Here is a 23,288-nt window from a genome sequence, read left to right as displayed (position 1 = left end):
ATGGCTCATCAACCCTATATTTAAATTTCTGGAACATCTTAGGGGAGTGTCATTTCTTGCACCATGACCAGTACCAAAGTCGATGTCTGCACACAGAGAGCAATAAAAAATTAAATACCTTATAGGTTCCCAGTAACAAACCCAGGGTTTATTGTTACACAATTTAGCTTCAACTCTATCATGCCAGATAGTTTTCATGCAAACATTCAATTTTGAATTCAAATACTTTACAGAGGGACTTTTAGGAAGGACCATACATCTCTATTGTTTCTGAGAAGGACACAAAGGAAACAAATGCTGTTCAGCAGCTCAGAGTTTCTGCTCAGGAAGACAGGAAATTCTTTTCATGGAACTACATGCTAAGGAGAATTGCCTGGCCATTTTGTTGTACTTTTGCACAAGGAATGAAATAGCCAGTGCATCTTTTTACAGCCAAAAAAAAGCCCATCACCCAACTTCACAGAGAGAGAAAATGAATGACTTATGTAAATGTTCCTAGCAAGTGTCTTTTTCTTCCATGAAGAGCTTTAGGTACATCAGTTAGGAGTTGTCTTCTTCCTGCTAAGACCAGATCATGCCAGATGCTTACTTGATCTTGTGGATCCATTTTTGTCATCATTCTGTCTTCCAGAAGATTAAAGGTAAGCACTTGCAGAACATATAGCTGGTGTGCCATTTCATTATTGATGGCTCTCTGTGCCCTGATAACATGCTGTAAAAAAAGAGAGACAGATCTTTGGTGAATCAGAAAATTACAGAGGGTGTAGTCAGGTGTTTATATTTCTAAGAATGCTCTTGATATGCAATAGTGTATCTGTACTCCAGAAATGAAAAAAACCCCAAAAAATCTAAACAGCCAGAAACCTCCATATACAAATACAAACTCACCCCTGAAAACCAAACCACTAGGACTAGCACCACTGATTCAGATATTGTGTTAAGTAACTTAAGGAGAGACAACTTTACACTACATAGGGTCTGTGCATACACTGAGAAAAACAGTGCATGCTCAAAAAGAAAAACATTGCTGAGAAGCCACTTCAAAGAAAAAATAATTCCATCCCAATAGGTTTAGATCTCTGTATTTTAGTTATTTTTTTTCTATGAGATTATAATAAGAAAATATTTGAGTAGTTGTCTGAGCAGAAAAGTATTCAGGCTGCAAACACAGCCAGAGAGTACAGTGATTTAACAGGGCTCAACAGGGAGTCAGCATCACACCACAATCTTACTTCTACTAGACAGCTCCAATCTCTATGAGGAAGACTGCTTAGAAATACATTAGTATATGTTGCCTTATACATGCAGAGTTATCCCATTCACAAAGCAAACAGAAAAGTGATGGATAATTTAAAAATCCCTGGTGTGCCAAAAACACCGAGTAGTTTTATATGGGAAATGGACCCAGGACTCTCCACAACAAAATACATAAGGAAAGCATCATCAAGTGGGAGATGAATGTGTCAGCTGATGTTGTACAGTTACAGAGAATAAAAGAATCTGTCTGCCAAAAGGCACTTAAGCATTTTATGAAATAAATAAACACCTAAGAATATTATTCTTATGATTGTTCCAAACTTCTTATGAACTCAAACAGTGTAAAAACATGCCTTCTGCATTAAATTCTGAGGGTTTTGAATGCATCAGTGGAATTATGATAGCAAATGAGAAAGTGAGAGGGGTTGTTTGTTGTTTTGTTTATTTTACACTCACTACTACAGAAAAAGATTTTCCCTCATTCCACTGCAGATGTAATCTACTCAAATGTCAAATGCAAAATCCCTCATTTTCATGATAACAGATGCAGGTCTTCAATTTTATATTCATTAACTATTTCATTAGCTTTAATTCATGCTTCTTGTGTGCAAGTCATGAGGAATTGTGTCAATCAAGACAGAATAATCAAAAGAACCAAAAAACACAGGGGTATTTAATACTGCATTTTCATGAAGGAACCAAAATTTCTGTGACCCTTCAAAAAGTATTCTTGAACCCATTCAACCACCATTCAAACCTTATCTTCTATATTGCAAGGCTGCAAAACATATCAAAATAAAAAGGCAATTAAAACACATTAAGATAAGACCTATGACCACCAAAAATGCAGTCACTTTTCCTACTCAACAGTAACTTTGACAACTATATACTTACAGTTAAGATGATGGAACGAAGCTGCTTTTGTGCCAAAATGTTTGCCATTTCCTGATTTAGGAAAAAAAAAAAAAAAAATTTAAAATAAATAGCCAGAAGCTGGTATTTTAGTGTCATAGCTAGAAAAACACACTGACTTAAAAGGTCTTACATTTCTGCATTGTTACTTATAAATGAAAGGAATCAGCATTATGACTGTATGTATTATTTAAGGGATCACAAAGTCAGAAAAATCTACCATGAGAAGAGAGACCAAGATAGTTAAAAATACATCACAAGCTGAAGGCTTTGGTGATCCAAAACGTGTGGTGAAAGACTTCAGAAGAGACCTCTGTTGGGGTCAAGGGAGTATTTATACACTTGTTCAAGCACAACCTTCCCCCACAAACAATACAGAAGGAAGCATGGACTGAAAGCAAGCCAGGACTTTAAAACAAGATGTCAAATAAATTACTTATTTACTTTAATATTTCAGCTGCTTTAAAGTCAAGTGCTCTTACTTTCATTCAATAAACCAATCTAGAAATCAGTGCTGTTTTATTACGACAAATGACAATTCTCCCCCTACTGTTATTTTAGTAGCAATGCTGACACTGGGCCACTCTTTTGCTTTTAAGTCAACTTGTCTTTCTAGACCTGTCTGAAATTACTAACAAGGTGAGTATGCTTTTACTTTAATGCTTAAGCAGCTGATCTCAACTGTCTTTGCTGCATCGGAGGAAATATTTTATTTTTTTTTTATTTAGAGCTGATCCCACTGTCCTACAATGTATAGGAGGGATTATTTTACACTTGCCAAGCATAAGAGTCTAATCTTAACCGTACCTATGAGAGCATGCCCTATTTTTAAGTTCCATGAGCTTTTCCAGCAGTAGAGACATGTGTGTGTACATATGTCTGTGTGTGTGTGTGTGTATATGAGGGATATGTTTCCGCACGCAGTGCATTCCTGCTGAACTTTGTGAGGGCTGAAGACTGATGTAGAATACATACTAGTCACTTTTATATATAAAAAAATCCCCTAGAGAACAGAAAAACTGAGCCTATAACATGAAACATATGAAGAATGGATGACTAAAACATATCTACTGTAGCAGTGTAAATAAAGCAAGTGTTAGGTGAGAACTTGCTGAGAAAAAGAAAATAATTCTTATTGTGAGATGGGAGGCAGTCAGAGATGTTGAACTCTTTTCTTTGTGCCACCTAAAGGGTGCTGCAACAGAACATGAGAGTGATAAAGAAGACACAAAGGGAACAAAGAAAAGAGAAACTCAGTTTTAGGTTTTAAGTCTTTTCTGGCTGCGTAGGTTTCAATTGCACATAGCAGCAAAAGAGCAAAGGAATGGATGATATAGATGGTCTCATCTCCTCCAGAAATGCGCAGCTGAGCTGCAGGGGGAGTGCCATGCACATGATATACTTCAATGTTGCTTGGAACAGACTGGCTGGATTTTTGTCAAACTATGTATCCACTGCCAAAAGATTAACAGGTACAGAATATAAGATGGTATTTCTGCATTCAATGCAAAGAAAATAATAAAAAGCAAATCCTTCTATTTACTTTTCAGAAGATTTTCAATTTTTTATTTCTTTTTTTTATAGCTATCATTTAAAAAGCTGTTATTGAGATACTGAGGTTTTTTGTCACTGGACTAAAATTGATTGAAGCAACAAGCATTCAAAAAACCAATTATTGCATCAAAATCATCTTTGTCTCCAAAAAGCCTATATAGTCATTAGCAGCTAATAAGCTGCCTCTTCTAGTATGAGTATTGTACTAGCTGATGAGAATTATCTGACCAAATTTGCCATCTCATTTCCCATAGCAACCTCTCTGCAAAACATGCAGACAAATGTGAAAGAAGTGTTTCAAACATCCACAGTATCATTTCACTGCTCAAACTCTCACGTCTTTCCCAATATACTTTTCTATTTTCTTTTTTGATAGTAACATAGGTTTCTCTAGATGATTTGGTCCTTCACAGGGGCAGAAGAAGCAAAGCAACCAGGCAGTTCTCATTAAAAGGAAAAATCTTGGACTTGTTTTTTACATTACAGAAACAGAGAGAGAGAGGGGAAAAAAGAGTGAGGGGAAAGAATTCAGACAGCAGTGCCAATTTAAATCCCTTCCTTAATTGCAGAGCAGCCATCCACATCATGCCTGTAAGTCAGCAGCAGAGAGGGTGCCAAAGTTCCTGGAGTCATATGAGTTTTGGTGCAGCTTGTCACTTCTAACCATATTAGTAGTGAGTGCTGAACATTAACTTTTGAGTGGCTGTCCCCAGATAATTGCATGAGACTGCATCACCTCAGCTCATTGTCTTAGAAAGACAGGGTTCAGTAAATGCCATCTGTTAATGCTATTTGGAAGGCAATGGACACCTACCTTCTCTATTGTATGGTTTACTAATTAACCACAAGACAGACATAAAGAGAAGCTGAACAGATTCTGACTGCATATTCTGGGTTATTAAAGGCTGAGGAAAAATTCCTGCAAGTGTCAGAGCTATTATCCTTCAAAGCCAAAGCAGATCATTATCTCCTGATGATCATAAACTCCATGACTAACAATTTTATGTCACAGCAGCAGGTAGTACAGGTGAAGTCTGCCTGGCTTACTGCCAGCCTCACTAGGTGGTTTCACTGTTGGCAAGGTACAGTTTTGCTCTCTGGCAATACACTGTGTTACTGTCACTCAAGGAACATATGCCCATTGATTAATACTAAGGTCTTATCTACATCTGACATTATTCCTCCACTTCAAATATGAAAAGGCATACTCTTCACAGAAACGCAGCAGCAAGTATTCACTGTAGATAGCAAAATCCAAACAACAAAATCTTTGGGGTTTTTACAAGGATCTATTATAAATTTATGCCAAAATTGAAAGAAAAGTTTTTATTCTAATTTTTGGTTATTACATGCCTTCTTGCCTTAGTAAGTGTAGTAGTAGCCTTAGCCTTCTTAGCCTTCTGTAACTATACAGAAGACTCTATTGGAGGAAGAAGGAAAAAAATAGAGGGGTAAGGGGTGGAAGAGCCTTTTTTTCCTAATTAAACCATGATTATACTTTTCCCTGTTTGCAATGTTAAAAATATTTTTAAGAACAAAAAACAAAACCCAAAAAAACCAACCAACCCTCCCTCAAAAACCCTCATTAGGGCTTTGATGTTTGTTTAAACAGTCTCCAGCATTTAAAAATGGAAATAAATCTAAGGAAAGTCCTTGTCAGAACTGATCAGCAGCTCTCAGTGAACTTGTTCTGGACAGTAACAGTATGTCACCACAAGAATTATCATCACTGTTCCTGGTGACAGAAATGTTAAATAAATAAATGACTAAATCTGTTTTGACACAGGCTAGCAACTTCATAAGCATGGATAAAACTTCACTATTTCATAACACTTCACATTCCATCCCCATTTAACATCAAGTAGCAATCTTGAAATTTTTCATGATATCTGGCACTAAAGTTAACTTAAAATAGCACACTTTAAAAGTCATGAAATGCTTACATGGCAAGATATTTTTGTTTGCAAAAGAAACACACTTTTTAATAAAAAAATCTGGGAGGAAAACATTCTACCAAAAAATAGCCTGGGTTTACAAGCTGTGCTGGCAAAGGGTTCAGTACAATAAATACTACAGTCAGCCACAGTCAATATGGTTCATATGAGGTCACAGGGAACTACAAAAGCATGGAAGAATGCTTAATCCCTCCTAATATTGGTGCAAGATGGAGGTAGCTCCATTAAAATGAATTATATCCCAGCACAAAACAACAGAACGAGTTTCAGTTTTAATTAACTGCAGGAAAAGTGTGGCTGGGACAGCTGCAAGTATGACTATGAGACACTTTTTCTCCCACAGATGCATAGGTATACAGCCCCCATCAACTTACCTGCCTCTTGTCATCTGGTGCTTTAAGGAAGAGTGCATTTATTACTGCAATGGTGTACGTCTGGATTTCTTGGTCTGTCCTGTTTGGAACAATGTTGTAAACATGAGAGAAGAACACAAATGCACATGAGCTGTAGAAACTGATCTCCCAGCTGCATTTCTGCAGGTAGAAGTGGAGGGGTTGTTTGCCCTTCATGTAAACCATGTAAGTTAGGTAACCAAGGTTGGTCATAACCAGGCTGTCCTCATTATTGAGAGAGAGATGATGTCCCAGAGGGAGACTTGGAATTAAAAAAAGATGGAATGAACTGCCCCTTGAACTGCCATTGACCCTTCACTAATCATGGCAAGAGTATGACAACCTTTTTCCATCAGGTACCCAAGGTCTGGAGATAAGAAGACAAATCTTCCTTAAAGGCTTCTGGAAGTGAACCTGTTGGTTCACTTTTCAGGTTTCACTTTCAGCTTTTCAGGTGCACTGAAAATGTCCCAGGTGGGAGACAAGCATAACTATGCACAGTTTGTTACTCTATGCTACAAGAGGCAGTTTCCATCCATTTAAGCACTTCACATTGCTATTTAAGAAAAAGCCCTTCCCTTTTCAAATATGCATTCAGCAAAAGTTAAGCAATTTTTGTCTCACACACTTCTCAGAGTCTGGCAAGCAAAACAGCCCCATCTGTATGCTAATGGCATTAAACATTTCATTATCACAGGGTGGTCTTCTTTTCATTCCCCACTTCCAACTATAAAGTAGATACTAACTATATAAACTATATACTAAGCTACATAGGTAGCTTATAGAAAAACAAATGAAACAAAATTAAAGAAAACTTAATGACCAAACAACTCCAGAAGGATTGTTACCATTTATGTAGTCACTACTGAAGTAGTGGAGGCAGGAATCACAAAGGTGGTTGCTGGTCTTTATATCACTGTTTTTTCTCCAAATATCGTGGTATTTTTTGGGGGGAAAAAATATCCACATATTAAGCAGTAGTCAAAGACACTCACCCCTGCAGATGTGGGATTAGCTGCCCAATTGTGATCTCCTGTGCTACTTTCTGGTACAGGTCATGGCTGTTGAGCACCATTGATTCCAGGATTGCCAGCGACCGTTGCAAAATGGAGATGTCCGAGGCAAATTTGTTCACGTAGCTTGCTATCTACAAATACAATCATTCAGAGAATTCACATCTTGTCATGAAAACAGAAAGGTAAGAATGTTGATGTGGTTCAGAAAGGCATTAGGATAAAAAGTAGCCTGGTCCACATGCCAGTTATCAGTGGATACCTGAAAATGATCAACCAGGCACAGCATATATCATCAAAGAACACAGTGGCACAGGTTCTACAGCTGGCACAAGTCACTAAAGTTATTGTCAGCATTCACATGACTGAAACTTGTGTTTCATCATTACATTACAAACATGATAAATCAACATTAAAAAATTAAACAATTATATTTTTTTTGTGTAGAAAACTTTGGAAAAAACAAGGAAACTAGTTTTCATTTTCTCCAGAAAAAATCTGTGCAGCCAATTTTCTAAAAAAAAAAAATATCTAGGCTTAAGGCAAACATTTCAAAAGAGAAACTTATAACCTAGCTTTCTGGCAAAACACAATCTAGAAAAATATGCCTTTTTCTTCTGCTTGCTGTTACCAATAATGCTGAAAGCTCTTTCCAGGTTATAAATTAAAACTCTGTTGATGATCAGGACAACTGGTTCCACAGCTCTGTCTGGAGTCCAGCTTCCCATTAATAACCTTCCCTTTTCCTGCAAGCTGCCACAAGCAAATGGCACATTAATTAAAACCAAGTTTGACCTCTGCTATTTTGCAGTGTAACGATGACAAGCTGCACGCTCATCTGCAGAGCCAACACAGCTGTGCGGTAAGATGTGGCAACACGCGCTCTCCCGCATGCTGCCCAGCCCACGCGCGCAGCTTCCCGGGAAGAAACCTGCCTTCTGCTGATGCAGGAAGCAAGAACTGACATGGGTTTTCTTCAAATACACCAACACCAGCACAGTCAGAATGAAAGGCACCCAAGAAGGCACAGGCAGAAGTGTAGTGTGACCACAGTTACTTGCTCTCTACAGCCAAGTAACAGGCTATGGTGGACCTGTCTCAAGTTTGATATGTTCCTTCCTCCCAAAAAATTTCACCTGTCTCTTCAGTACTCCTGCTACAAGCCACTACTATAGTTATACTGTTTCCAGTTCTGGATGCTTGTTGAGACTTAAGAGTTGTTTCCTTTAAGGAGGAAGAAAGGCCTGCGTTATGCTTGGAAAAGCTGTATAGCTGCCTGAAAAAGTCACGTTAAAATGCTGACACACGGACGACGGTATTGTTTTGTACTTGCGACATTTTACATAGTACTGAAGGAGCAAAACACCCAACTTTGGCTGGAGACAAGGAAAGAGGGACATATTTTTCTTTTACCTATCTTTTACATTGCTGCTGTTTGCTCTGCTACTTGGTTTTCATTACCACAGCAGGAACATCCTACACTAAATGAAACTCAATTCAGAGAATATATATTTACTTCACTTTCTGTAAAGAACCTGTATGAATCTGTAAAGCCATGAATGAATAGAAAGCAGGAGGAGAGAAGCAACTCAATTAGCCTTTTTCTATTTTGGACTCCCAATGTCTTCTCCCAGCAAGGCCTGAGCCAAATAATATTTACAATAGTATACAAAGCACAATATGCTGTTTGGAGCAACAATATGCATGTCAGAAGCACTGTGCTACCCCACCTCTCCTAATGGTAATCCAGATGTGTTTTGATGCATCACAGCCAGAGCTGCCAGATCTCCACAGGACCCACGACAGGGACAGTGTATGCACAGAGCAACTCTGCACTGCTCATGCATTAAACCAAGTGACCCCTGGATGCTTCAGCCTTCAGGCACCCATGCACAGCCAGTGTGTCCAGACTGTCCCCTGAATTTCCAGATTTCTGTCACCTCTTTAGAAGCCCTGACATTTCTGAACTATTCTTGGTGCAGCACCTCCTTCAAGTGCAGTTAATGTTTCACTGGGATATATTTTCATATCAGGGACCTGCAGAAATGTAAACAGTATAGATAACTGGAACCTCCGTCTAGGAAAAGCTGCCTTAGCCTCATTTATTCTCCTGACCTTGGGCCATAACATCTTTTAATCATAAACACAAACACAAGGTACAAAGCTGTCTTGTGTGTTTAAAAAGACATATCACATTGAACATAGGTGCAAAACATCTGTTGGGTGGGTAACTTGCATGTCAAGCTGTGTGTATTCATAACCACCTTGCTGAAGCATGAAGCCTGGCCAGAAATAATAGGCTTGTCTACCTTGAAAAATAAGTCATACAAGTTCCATGGAGAAAAAAACTGCATTAAAAAGAAATTCTATTCCCACACTTGAGTTTCTGGATGTGGAAAAAAAAATAGGTCCTTCTTGAGAAAAGAATCAACAGCAGTTCAAATTTGTGTTATTTGCTGTTTTCTGTTTATTAAGCACCACACAAAGAGGGCTTTCAACATCCAAAAATAATCCTGCGTTCATTTATCAAAAATTCTGATGATTAACATAATGCAAGCTGAAGGAAATATTTTATCTTTTCCAGAAAGAAAAAAACCTGATTGCTTTGCACTTCCAAGTGAAAACCTGCCACGTGGGCGTGTCTCATTACGGATAAAATTTTTCTTCAGCAAAATACCTGCAACCATAAAATCTGCATAGTCCTCTTGGGACATGTATAGCCACAAGCAAAAGAAGAGTCAGGGTGCTTAACTTCCTATCAGTTTCAAGGAAAATTAGGAATCAGACTCTGAATTTGCACATTCATGCTCTTTAGAAACAGGAATTAAATATGTAAACTGAGGGTAGATGACCAACCTATAAAACTAAAACTGCATCATCCTCCTTGTTCAGTATCACTTAAGGCACAAAAGAGAATTCAAAATTTAAAATAAATAAAATTTATTTTAAAATAGAATTATTTATTTTAAAATAAAATAAATAAAATAAAAGTTAAGATAAAGTTGTTAAATAACAACAACAATTTATTATTATTCTTTTTTCTTTTTTCTTTTTTTTAACTGCATCAGAAAGAAAAACACATAGGAGAAAAACAGTGAAAGAAACAGATCTGATTTTCATTATTCATTAGTTATTTGCCTGCACTTTCCTACTGTCAGAAATGTACAGAAAAACCTGTCCAAGTTGTTGGCCTCTGTTAAGATTTAAAGCAGAGTAAAATTTTAAAGGATGCATATAATTTTAAGGTAAGGAACTAGAGCTGCAGTTGACTACAGAAAAAAACAACTGACAGCTGTGACATACAGAAATATTTTTCTGACTGCCACCCTGTTTTCCTGCACAATGTATTTTAGAAGGTAGAGCAAAAAATTGTCAACATTAAGGCTCTGCATCATACTCTTATGAAACAGCAATTCTATAAGTAATTTTTAAAGACTTTTTTAAAATATCTCAAACAAAATACTACAAACTTAATTACTCGTCTTGCAGGAACTAAAGATGGAAGCACCAAATTTGTGTTGTGCATTTTTGTCATGGTTTAGGAATGGTATTTCCCAGTTTAATGCTCGCACTGAAACACGCCAAACAATGCGTCACTTGTTCCCTCCCCCTACTTCCCGTGGCTGGCCTGAGGAGAATTGAAGGCCCTAAAGGTAAACATCATGGCTAGAGATAAGGACAACTTACTGGAAACCGAAATGAAGTAAGAAAAAGAACAGTAACAGCAACCCTTTCAACAACAGAGAGCATGAGAGAGGTGAACGATTCACACGTGAATGCTTGCAATGTGGAAACTGGGAATATCTGAACTATTGCCACGCTACCCAAGGGACCCCTTCCTCCGTCCCCAGAAAATGATGTGAGCTGGTATAGAATAACCTCTGCATCTGAGCTGTACCCACCCCTGGATACAGCAAAATTTAACCCTGTCCTGGCCAGAACCAAGATAATTTTGATAACCAATCATCGCAACTTTTTATAAGAACTTGGAATCCTAATCCTTTAGGCAACTATGGAATCTGGAAATGAGCTATATATCATCATAAACAAATAAAAGGTCTTGAGAGAACTCTGCAGATCATAAGGAAGTTTTTCCAAATGATGCTATTTTCCCTTAAAATAAGGAACAAAGTTATTGAAAGTGTCAATCTTACTTGCTGCAGTTGGAATAACGGTCTTTAGGTACCCAAAGGATGGGAGAAAATCTGCATCTAACACAAAACTGTTATTCCTTAGAAGCAATCACACATTCCCCTTAACATCTCCTTCAGCTTCTACATTTTTAGGTTAAAAAACTGCTCAAGAAAAAATTCAGACTAATTGAACCCCATTCAAGTTTAGCTGTCATTTAATATGAAAGACAGCTTCCAAAGGCAGAAGCTCTTGATTGCAAGTTCCCCCTCAGCAGAAACTTATCAGGTCCCTTATCCATCCTGTCAGTCACTGGAACAAACCCATCAAGGACCTCAAGAGGCCTGTCAAAAGCCAACATCAGAGGAGCAAGTGAGGATGAAGTTGTGGATTTCTGCCACGGAGATGAGACATGGTCCAAAGGTGTCTTTTTGGTTGAGGGTTTTTTTGAGTGGTTTTTTTTTTTTTTTTTTGGTGGGGGGTCATTGGTTTTTCTGTTTGTTTGTTGGTTTGGGTTTTTTGGGGTTTTTTTCTGTTTTGTTTTGTTTTGTTGGCATTTTTTTTTGTTTTGTTTGTTTTCTAATCATTCAAGGAAACCTATAGGAGTGCCTGACAGAAGAGATGAGCCATTAACAAGGGGAACACAACAATTTCTTCTATTGTCACAATACAATCCACAGAGCAAAAGATGCTGATAAAGCTGGACAAAGACATTTGTTTTGAGCCAATAACAAAGTAGATGCTCTAAACTAATTCTAGCAAGTTTCTTCATATGTTCCATAGTAGGCTCCCCTAGAAAGTAAGGCATTCTGGACTTGATTTTGTATTTCCTGCAGTCATTTAAAAGCAGTTATAGAATTTTCTTTGCCATTAGAAGATAACAACAATTGTCATCACAACCTATCTCAACTGTGAGATTGGAAAAAAAATTTAAAACCAGACCAAAACTCAGATCAGTTATATATTTTCTTTATCATTATTAAAAATGCATCCAGCATCTCTAATGACCCAAATTGTGGTTTAGTATCTAAAAAACCTAATGCTTTTTTTCACAGTTGAGCCTTCTTTCACTTTTGGCAACAAAAGTCATTTTCTACTTTCCTTCGATGGTAACAATTTTCTGACTAAATTTAAAGTCCTTGCTCTGACGCACTCTGCTAAAATGAAGGTTTCTTTGCCACAGGTTATATTCATTTCATTACTGCTTTGGATATTATTTTAGTGAAGTAACTGATATATTTTGAGCCAGAATAAATGCACTTAAAATTATGAGAAATTCAATCAGGTTTGAAAATTATTTGTAAAGAAGAATTATATGGTTTTGGGGTTCTTCTTCTCCAGTGAATGAAGTGCTAAATCACTAGCAAAACCTTTTTCTGAAGTCTTCTAAATCTCTGTACCTAAAGAGTACTACCATGTTTCTGCTGCTTTTGTGCATCTCCAACAGGTAAGTAAAGAAAGATATGTTGTGGACAGATCTGTTTCAAAACCACATACCTCAACTGCAAGATTCAGAGGGGCAAAGTTCAGCTTGATCAGCTTAATAGGTATCATCCTAATTTCAAACTGTAAACTAATTCATTTCTCTTCTTCCAATACCCAAGAGGAAACATTTCAGTGCTGGGATTTTTTTCCCAGAAATATGGTATTACTCAGTGTACATTGCATCAAAATGCTAATCTTTTGCTTTAACTGTATTTTATCTGCACAGGGAGGTCACAATGTAATTGAATAAGCAATACATTAATTTCTAATGTAACAAGCCTAATACTGTGTTGATCCCAATTCACTCCGATTTCCACAGAAGCTGAACCAGATCCTGCAGCTAAAAACATTTATGGTTTGACACAGCACTTTAATCCCATTTTCATGTACCTTTTTTGACCAATGACCTAAATAATGTACCTGGGGAAAAAAAAAAGAAGGAAAAAAAAAAGCAAACCCAAATACAACTCACCTCAAATATTTAAACTGATATAGAACAGATAGCATTGATTCCAAATTTACCTTTTTAATGAATGCCACAGAGAATGTATCCCACGATACAATCCCATGATCCATCAGCTCAACAAATGCAGTCAGTGTAAAGGACAACATATCTCCAAAGCTGCAAGAGACAGGAGTCATGACAACATTTACCAGTAATGCAGCAGGGCAATGACTAAGGGAATAAAGCAGCAGGAAGCTTTCAGAAAGGCAGGAAAATGAAGCCAATTATGGACTAAGAGGCAGCAGAAGAGCAAGAGAGGCCGTGCTATAGGTAGTCTCCAAAACAATTTAGTGTGGATAACAAGAATAGTCAACTGGAGGAAAGCAGTTGTAAGAGAAGAAGTAATCCCCAGCAGAACACTGCATGCAATGCTCAAAAAAAATAATAAATCAGTCAGTCCAAATTAAACTTCTCTCATAAATTCAGAAATTTAGATCTAAATTTAGATCTAAAGGAAAGAAGTGAACTTTTTCCTTAGCACTTATAGAGACTTAGACACTTGTAGAGGTGTCGCATTTTGGTACTTCTGTATCAAGCAAACTGGTGGGAAGTTAGAGCACTATTTATTCCTTCTCTTACAAGGAAGCAAATATGCTTTAAAAATGCACCAGAAGAGACTCTATATCTTGAGCAGCAACTTTCTAACAGTTAATGTCTTGATTTCTTTATTTGAACCTGAAGATGCATGTCTTTTACTTTTTCTATGAGGAACCAAATTGCAAAGTGTGCAGCTCAAATTATTTACGTTTTGCAGGCCACTACCCTTCATTTTACACCTGTAAATTTAAAATTCAACTCATCTTTGTATGAACTCAAGTAAGTTCCAAATGAGTTTAAACTCATCAGGGATAATGTGATTAGATGCACAGGATTTTTTCATGTTAAACCACAACTTTTAAAGATTAGCTTCATTTCTATACAGTCAGGGCACCAAAGAGTCAGCAGCCATAATGATTTCAGTGAAGCCCTTCAATGAGGTAACTGCTCAGTACAAACAGCAGTGCAGAGATCCTGAAAGGGAGCAGTGAATTACCTTTCAGGGCACGACAAACTGCCTGCAAGGTACTCTTCCAGTAAGCCATTAAAAAGCAAAATCATACAATCAAACAGCATGAATAGTCCCAGTAATTTTAATACAACAGCTTACACCTAATAAAAAGATAGAATAGAAAAAAAACCTCTGTCAGGATGGAACTGCAAAGCTTAGGTTGCTGAAAACCTGTGTCCAGTAGTACAGCCATAGTTAATTAATGTAATTGATTGGTGTTCCTTAATCAGTGGCTTATCCTACTATCCTGCATGAACCCAACACAAAAAAAGTGAACATCCACTCAGATGGAAGACATTTACAGCAGTGCAGAGGAATAAGGCAGACAAATCAGCTTCAATGCAGCATCTCCAGTAGCTGGATTTAATCTGCCATTTAGGGATATCAGATGGTGAGACACAGCCTTTAGTGGCCCTTTCATTTAAGAAAGGACATCTTGTCAGAACTCCTGAGATTCCCTCCACCAAAAATACCCTTGTAGTTCCTGACATTTTGTTAGTAAAACCCAAAAAACACCAAAACACCTTCCCCTTTAGTAAATACAGGTATGCTCTGTGGCTTTGGTTACTTACAACAAAGTGAAAAACCTACACCAAAGAGCAAACAAAAAAAATAACGTCTCTAAAAATCTACTGTAATTTCACAGGGAATATTTTCTTCAGCAAACAAATGGTCTAGAAGTTCTGGGTTTTGTTTTGGTGGGCAGAGGATGCTCTTTTGCCTTTTTTTTTTTTTGTTGTAGTTGGTTTGTTTGTTTGGGGTTTCTTTAATACTGTGAATCATTTAAGAACTACATCAGATTTAAAATGTCATCATTAGCACTCCAAATAAACAAGGATTTCATATTAAGATGACAATAAGACTCTGAAGGAAATTTAATCAACTCTAATCCTGTCATGTTCTCCAATTCACTCCTTTTGCATAATATAGTTATTTATGAACCCACAAATAAAAGAGAAACCCTAGGAAAGGCTTTATTCTAAAAGCTTGCACCAAATCCTAATGCATCTTCACGACAGAATACTTCTACAAATACAAGGAATACTAGTATTTTAAGTGTTAATATTATTAATTAAAATTAAATTAGTTTCAAATATTTTTTTTAATTAAAAAGGTAGGCTATATAGGTAGAAAAGTAGATAAAAATCTCTCCCAGCATTAAACTAAGCACACAATCTGACAGAGACAAATTTTCTCATCTATCATTTTAAAATTTAGTAAATTAACTTGTATTTAGTATATGAATGATGTTCTGTAAACAAATTGTATATGAAAACTAATCTCCATCAACAAATGGTATAATTTAGAGGGCTTACTTAAACTACATTAAACTTGTGCATGGATATTCACCTTCAGATGGATGGAATGGCTGGAATGTAAAGGAATTAAACTAACCTGGATTCACCAGTCTCATTAAGTCTTCTCATCAAAACTACTGATCAGTCCTACCTGATTAATACTGATTAATCCATGCTCCTCCACAGCTCTGGGGAATAAACTGGGCTAATGGAGCTGACAATTCTGGTTTGAATGTATAAACCTAGTTTTAGTAGATCTGACAGTGATACAACCATTTGGGATCCAGAAGGTGAAAGCACTTTTCAACTTAAAATGACCAGACATCTCATCAGATGTCACTCCAGCAACGACAGTGCTGCAAATAATTAATGACTGAAGAGGTACGACACTGGGACTAATCAAGCAGCAAGAAATAGTTCAGCTCTATTATTGTGCAGCACCACACACACACACACTATGACCTTCTAAAATACATGGCTGTACTCATGCACCTGCCAGGACACGTATACACTGAGTGCCATTGCAAAAGTCAAAAGCCAGGCTTAAGGGATAAGCATTAGGAGTAGCACAGCTAAAGATGAAAGCAATCTGCAGGGTAACTAGGGCAAGATGAGGATTAAAGCATCTGCAGGGATGGAGGGGATGGGTGTTGATTCATTGTTAAGTGGTTAAACACTAGCAGTTAGGTAGAAATAGACTTTCAAGTAATTCGTTTCAAAACACACACACAGACACACTCACACTATTAACAGCAGCAGACAGAATAGAGGCTAGAAATTTCAAGGGACTCAAAGCTGGTTTATAAAAATAGCAATCTTTAAAAAACGTGGTAGGAGCTGTTTAACTCAAGGTCTCTATAAGGGTTTTGATCATACAAAAAGTCAAACAAATAATGGAGCCTCTTTCTTCATAAAACATTTTTAGAATAATCTGTAGCACCAGGCACAACAGTTCTATAACTATCAAACCCTTGCTGCTCTGGCTAAATTACTAAGTAGTTTGAGGATAATTCCTAATGAAGGTGCTTTTTAATGCAGAAAGAGGGGAAAATGACCAGAAAGATGCACTGTATAATTGCAATTTCGTATCTCATTGACATTGACATCTTAATAACCTTTGCTCTCAGGCAAGCTACTTCTGCAAGAAGTACTAAGTGCTACCTCCTAAGTGCTATTCTGGCCCTGGCTCTTGGATGCCTTACATTGGGACAGCTGATAAAATTTTGCTATTCTTTATTGACTCTCCTCTTCTAATCCCCATTGTGAGAGCTGGTCAAGAAGCATCTCCTCACCCACAGCAGGTCTTGGCAAAAGAAATCTGAGAAATCTGCTGTTAGGCAGCAGAAATCTGAGGTTTGCAATGCCATCAGCTGCCCCAGCATGAGCCATTCCAGTGGATGGCCATGCTCTAATACAGCTTGTGGGTCCTCAGCCTCTCTGACAAACCTGACTGAAGATTAAGGCAACAGCTGCTTTCTACATCACTAGCCTTTAGAGAAATACCAGATCAAACCTGTTAATTTAAATTCCTAAGAATTCTCTTTATTTTTACCTTAGAAAATTGATGAAAAAAAACAACCCAACCAAACTAAACAAAAAAAAGAAAAAAAAACAAACCCAAACTGTTCCACACAATTTGATACTAATTTTTCTTTCCTGAAAATAAAAATGACAGGAATGTGCATGCGACCCTCATTACCACGCCTGTCTCTTACATATGCCTTCCTAGTATCATTTCTACTTGCTAAACCATCTTTTTATCCCGTGTGCTTATTTTGAAAAATGCCTAGAGCAACTTGGACTACTTTTCAAAATAAATTAATGGCAGTTTAACACCCAAATCCCCTAGATATTTTTAAAAATGGAATTTAAAAAAATCTCAATCCATGTTCCACACACATAACAAAATGAACATTTTATCATTGCTATGGAGGGAAAAAATACTTGGCTGCTCAAATTATTATGTAAATCAAGATAATTAGTCAGGCTCAACTGTCATCAGGTAAAAAAAAAAGGAATACAAGCTTTTACCAAGCTAGATGAAGTGTCTCATGTTTTATATGAAAAATACCTTTGTGTAGTAGAATCTGGAAATTAATTGTTGCTTGTCTGTTACAACAAGTGCACAGCCACCAGCCCACTGGGACTAGAAGCCAAAGAATGTACACCTTTACACAGACCACTTTCATGGGCAAAACAGAAGCAAAACTGAGCTCTAATTTTGCAAGGGAAAGCAGCAAAGAAACAATTTAATTAGGCAGCAGGTAACAGGAGTGTAGCAGCCTACTACTAAATGCAGGAGTGGTTAACTAAGTCCCTTATCTGGGCTCACAGCTTAATACTGGGCAGCTGAAAGGCCTGACATCACTGAGGTCAACATCAAAGAGTAAGAACAGCTTTTCAAATTGGAGCTGTCAAGAATAAATGGCCATGAATAAATTTTTACAGGGGAACAGAATATATCTAATCATCAGAGGACAAGAGCTCTGGAAAAAGCCATGGGGGCCAGAATCTAACTAAGTTAAGTCTAAAATGAAGACTGATGATGTAGCAGGATGCTTTGCCAGCACGGTGTGAACTTTATATTGCTATGGCTCCTCTTCACGGCTTCTACACTGCCGTGTCTCTTCAAGTAACCTTTCCAAGGGTAAAATTAGCCTCGTCAAATCAAAGCAGGAGGAATTCACACCTACTGGGTACTTAGTGCAGATGAAAATGATGGAACAATCTGTGTAGTAGCTGCTCCTATTTTTCTAGATGATTACAGAAAATGCACTTAACTGCTACACAGCAATTGACACAGATTTTTTTCTTTTTCATTGTGCTAGCTAAGCACTACTGATATATTTCTTTGTTGTACAGTTTCACTGTATCATTAAAAGGGGTCAGCCTTACTGATTTCAGATCCCTTACATTCCAAGATCATGAAATAGCTTCATAACTCTAGTATCAGGGTTTCACTATGTTTGAAAATTAATTTTCATTAAAGAAAAGCAAGGTATGAATTTTAAACATAACTGTAAATATTCTTGAATAAATCCAAGTGTAGATACTCTTGCTATGGAGTATGACTAAATCCACTTAAAGGTACATTAAGCATGGGAAACTAGCCCAGAGGAACTATTACACACTGAAGTTGTGATTAGAGTTATCTTTTTTTCTTATTCGCTGTGTTTTAAATTTCTGGTTTTGTTCATTTCATGGCAATTTCCTCAAATGAACCACTTTTCTTAAAAGCCCAGGAATCACTATACAGGAAAAACATCACTCTCCCATCAGTTTGGTTTGACTACAGTTTAGCACCGCAATGCAGAAGTCAATTAACAGAGCTGTTTAATGGGATTTTTTAAAAAAATTATTATGTCATCTCATACATCCAAAGTAACTTGTTTTTTTGAATTAGAACTTGGTTCCTTTAAGTATCTTTAGTCAAGGAGACAGGAAGTGTATCCTGAGAAATATTATAATTTAGTTCATGACATCAAGCTCTATGGGGTTTTCTATCATTCTTATTTCACTAGATCCTTTCCCATTAATACATGGGTGAAAAATAATCAGGATGCTGGATAACTGCACTCATAGAGCAGTAATGTAAACACTTTATCTTCAAAACATATGAGCAAGACATTTTCCAGAACTATTGGTTTCACATCCACAACAATGGCTCTGGTATCTTTCAGTACAAGTCCCAGATTCAATAATTTGTGTTATTTAATTGTATTTTCTCACATCCTACTGCTGGAAATCAAAATATTAAACTGAGTACCCTCATGTAAACTGAAATTTCTACTGGCAGGATTTAACTTCCAAAGTTAGAATAAACTTTAGTCACAGACATATTCTTTACTACACTGATGTGATACATCTACATTGACCAATAAAGATTCTCTTAATAAATATCTTAATGCAGATCAAGTGGGTAAAACCTTGTTCTCATAAGTAAACAAAACTAAACTGTGTAAAAAAAATAATTCAGGTCATCAGTTAGATCAGGTCCTGAAACCAGAGTGCAATGCAATTTTAAGTCACTATTTCAGGACTGTCCTGAGGACAAATTTAGTCCATAGAAGCCTGCAGTGTAATGGAATTTGGAAACAGAGAGGTGTTGAAAGACTATAACTATTCTTCCACAAAGAACTATTCTCACAGCAGTAAGGAAATACCATCTAAAAGGACAGAAGATACCTTATCTCAGCAGGGGTGATCATAGAATCACAGAATTTTTAGGGTTGGAAGGGATTTCTGAAGATCATCTGGTTCAGCCTGCCAAGGCAGGGTCACCTAAAGCAGGTTACTCAGGAGCGCATCCAGGTGGGGTTGGAATGTTTCCAGAGAGGGAGACTCCATGAACTCCCTGGGCAGCCTGATCCAGTGCTCTGCCACCCTCAACGGAAAGTTCTTCCTCCTGTTAGTTTAGTCATCACTCCTTGTCTTGGCTGGGCACAACCAAAAAGAGTCTGGCACCATCCTGCTGGCACTTGTCTTAAAGATGTCTATCTGCTTTAATGAGATCCCCTCACAGTCCTCTCCTCACTAAATAGGCCCAGCTCCTGCAGTCTCTCCTCATAAGAGAGATGCTCCAGACCCCTAATTATCTTTGTGACCTTCCAATGGGCCTGTCCCAGGAGCTCCATGACTTTCTGGTACTGAGAAGGCCAGAACTGGACACAGCATGCCAGATGTGGCTCCACTAGAGTGGAGTAGAGGGGGAGGATCACCTCCTTCAACCTGCTGGCCTCAGTCTCCTCAGGATACCATTGGCCCTCCTGGCCCCAAAGGACACTGCCAGCTCATGGTTAAGTTGTCATCCTCCAAGACCCCCAGATCCTTCTCTGCAGAGCTGCTCTCATCTAGGTCAGTCCCCAACATGTACTGATGATTGGGGTTATTCCTCCCCAGGTGCAGGACCACATATTTCACTTATTTGAACCTCATTAGGTTTCTCTCTGCCCAGCTGTCCAGCCTTTCACAGTCTTGCTGAATGGCAGCACAGCCTTCAGGTCATGCTGCCAAGCTGATGCTGCCAAGAATTCCATAAGCCTCATGCCACTTTAACAATTTTCCTCATAATCTAAACTTTTCTATTATGAAACAAGTTACTTTGTGTTAGGTTAAGAAAGTGAACATAGCAGAAGGATTTAAATTTCCTGCCAAATTCATTCTTACTGTATAATTTATTTATTAAAATGATTTAAAAATAAACATTTTGAAACTTGGTCTACAGTGGATTTGTGAAAGTCTGATTTAGCCCAGGTTTGGATGGGGAGCTACATTTCCTGCATGATAAATCACACCAAGCTCTCAGAATGACAGACATATGCTTAATTGATTATTCTTTTGCTTCCTTGGGTTTTAGCTATACTTGACATGTCAAATTTGCAAGCCAGTCAAGATATTAGAACACCTCTTGGGATTCCAATTTATCAAAGCCTGTGCTTAACTCTGAGCAAACAGAAGTATTCTGTTCAAAATCATTAGGGAAACAGGCAGAGAAATTCTGATATTGAGGCCATTTACAATTTTACAGTTTTCTTTTATGCAGCTATCTGCAACAATTAGCTTTACTTGGGAACAGCAAATTATAGGAATTCAGACTGGGACAACGACCTTACTTTTCATCTCACTAACACTATCCATTAAAATTGCCAACTATTAACCATATAAGCCAATGAAATTCAAGAGGGGAATTGGGAAAGGTGGGGATTTTTTTTTTCTGAAATTAAAGAAAGAAAACAAAACAAAAAGCTTACTTCAGAAATAGTAAAAGCCCCTGCTGAAGTTACAGAAATTAAGCACTCATTCCACAGGCAAAGCAAAAAAAGGCTTCATCAGAAAATTTTAACAGGCATCAAAGAACAGAAAGCAGAGAAGATTGAAGACTTGCTGATGAATATGCACAGTTGTATTTACATATAAAGATTAGTGCAAGGGCCTGAACTCAGTCATGCAAAGAAGAGGTAATATACAAGGTGATGATCTAATCAAGTTCTTACCAGGGCTTCATTATCTTCTGCAATTTCTGATATCGTCTGCAAAATTAAAACTTGCATGTGAGGAAAAACACTTTAAAACACCTGTACTCTATTTACTGCATACAACTCCCCCCATACTTGAGCCATAAAATTCACAGACACGCATACAGTAAGAGGAGGTAAATTGCTAACAATTTGCTGTAAACAGAAACAGTTCGGTAACTGGTAAAAAACACTCCAAATCAATATGAAATATCTGTTCAGAATACTTGTGTTAATGTCTGTTAGGAAAAAAGCATATCTAGACATTCTAATTTAGTAAAGCATTTGTGTAAAAAACCTGTGATAGAAAACAATAAAGATTTACACATTAAGCATTTTCTGTCCTCTTTCAACGACATGTAGCCCAGTGCCCGGTGAACTCCTATTTAATTATAGTCTCCACCACTAATACTGATGTCAGAGTCTTTAGCATGGTTGAAAGTTGTGTAGCTAGGATGGTAAATGGTAAAAATGGCACCAAAGATAGATACTGTTTTTCTAAAACGCCACTTAAGCATATAAAAAATAAGGGAGCTAGAAAGAAATTTAAAAAAAAAAATTATATCTCTTACTTAACCCCTTCTTGTGCCTCCTAAATCTATTTCACAGTTTTATTCCAGAATCTTGGCTGCAGTTCCACACTGGGCAGACTAGTATTCAAAAGCACAGCTAAGAGGTCCCTCTTTCCTTTCTGCACCTTCTCCCCAGGTCTTCCCCTTTGCACTTTCCCTCACACCAAGCTTCACAGCAGTGTCATTCAGCTCAGAAGACCTCTAGGACTACAAGCTCTGCAATCACTGATTCAATTCTCTAATTCTCTCCTGGAACTGGCTACAGATTTGGGTTTTTTTTTTCCTTTTGGTAAAGCAGTAATTCCTCCCACTTTTTCCAGAGGAACCAGTCTCAAGGAGGGCAGCTTTTGGGCTAGCTTGTGTAACCATCAGTGGAGAAAACACAGAGAGCATTACAGGAACAGTGGTTTGAAGTCCTCTGCCATCTGTGAGCTGCAATACTCATGCCTGACCACAGAGCTGGCACAGTTTGCCATGTATCCAAGCACAGACTGGCTACAGCCTAGCTCAAATCAGAGAAGTGGCAAGATTTTCCCCTTGGATTTCATGGTTCTTTTATGCTACAACATCTATCTGTGTAGCCAGTAATAATGGATAAAAAAAAAAAAAAAGTCCTGATGATCAAACTGCCTTAAAAAGTGGGAGGAAATACCCTCAACATGCTTGTATGAGAAGTAAAATTCAAAACATTTTCTATAGTAGGAGATTCAAACTTTAGCAGAATGTCACTTCTGTACTTCTGCAAACAAAATGCATCCATGCTGTGGCAGATTCTGCTAAACCACCAAGAACAATCACCACAACAAATGGGTTTTGTCATCTCCCAAATGTTCATGGATCCTTGCAACTTTCTGCAGCATGTCAACTAAACCTCATACCACTCTTCCCAGGACATTTTTTAAAATAGCTGCTTTCTTTCAGGTGCTGACTTTGGCTAAGCAGCAAAACAAACTTGAAATTAGAGCTGTATTTTTCTTATAGAGAAACAAGTGTGGTGCCTGCAAACTGGTAGCATTTCAAAGGACAGGCTCTGTTTTGATAGAGATTTTTCACAACAGGCTCTAATCGGGAGCATTTTCTCCATGACTGAGACAGGGATTACAGAACAAACAACTAAGTCCTAAACCAAAACATTTAGACAGCAACTCTCAT

The 23,288-nt window shown here is 37.6% G+C and overlaps 1 protein-coding gene across 8 annotated transcripts in view; it reads right to left on the bottom strand.

The window, feature by feature from the left end:
- The window catches only part of ELMO1 (engulfment and cell motility 1), a 302,865-nt gene that overhangs the window by 183,610 nt on the left and 95,967 nt on the right, over positions 1-23,288 (bottom strand). For all 8 annotated transcript variants that reach the window (XM_086847363.1, XM_086847353.1, XM_086847346.1 and 5 more), the window contains 6 exons: positions 21,544-21,579; positions 13,222-13,321; positions 7,066-7,217; positions 6,053-6,131; positions 2,152-2,202; positions 590-712 (listed from right to left, as the gene is read on the bottom strand). In XM_086847363.1, the coding sequence (XP_086703489.1) occupies positions 590-712; positions 2,152-2,202; positions 6,053-6,131; positions 7,066-7,217; positions 13,222-13,321; positions 21,544-21,579 (541 nt within the window). The remainder of the gene's footprint in view (positions 1-589; positions 713-2,151; positions 2,203-6,052; positions 6,132-7,065; positions 7,218-13,221; positions 13,322-21,543; positions 21,580-23,288) is intronic.

This window comes from Cyanistes caeruleus, chromosome 1, assembly GCF_971803275.1.
Source record: "Cyanistes caeruleus chromosome 1, bCyaCae1.hap1.1, whole genome shotgun sequence".
Taxonomy (NCBI): Eukaryota; Metazoa; Chordata; class Aves; order Passeriformes; family Paridae; genus Cyanistes; species Cyanistes caeruleus.
Note: the sequence above shows the minus strand (reverse complement) of the source record. Positions and strands in the feature narration are given on the sequence as shown.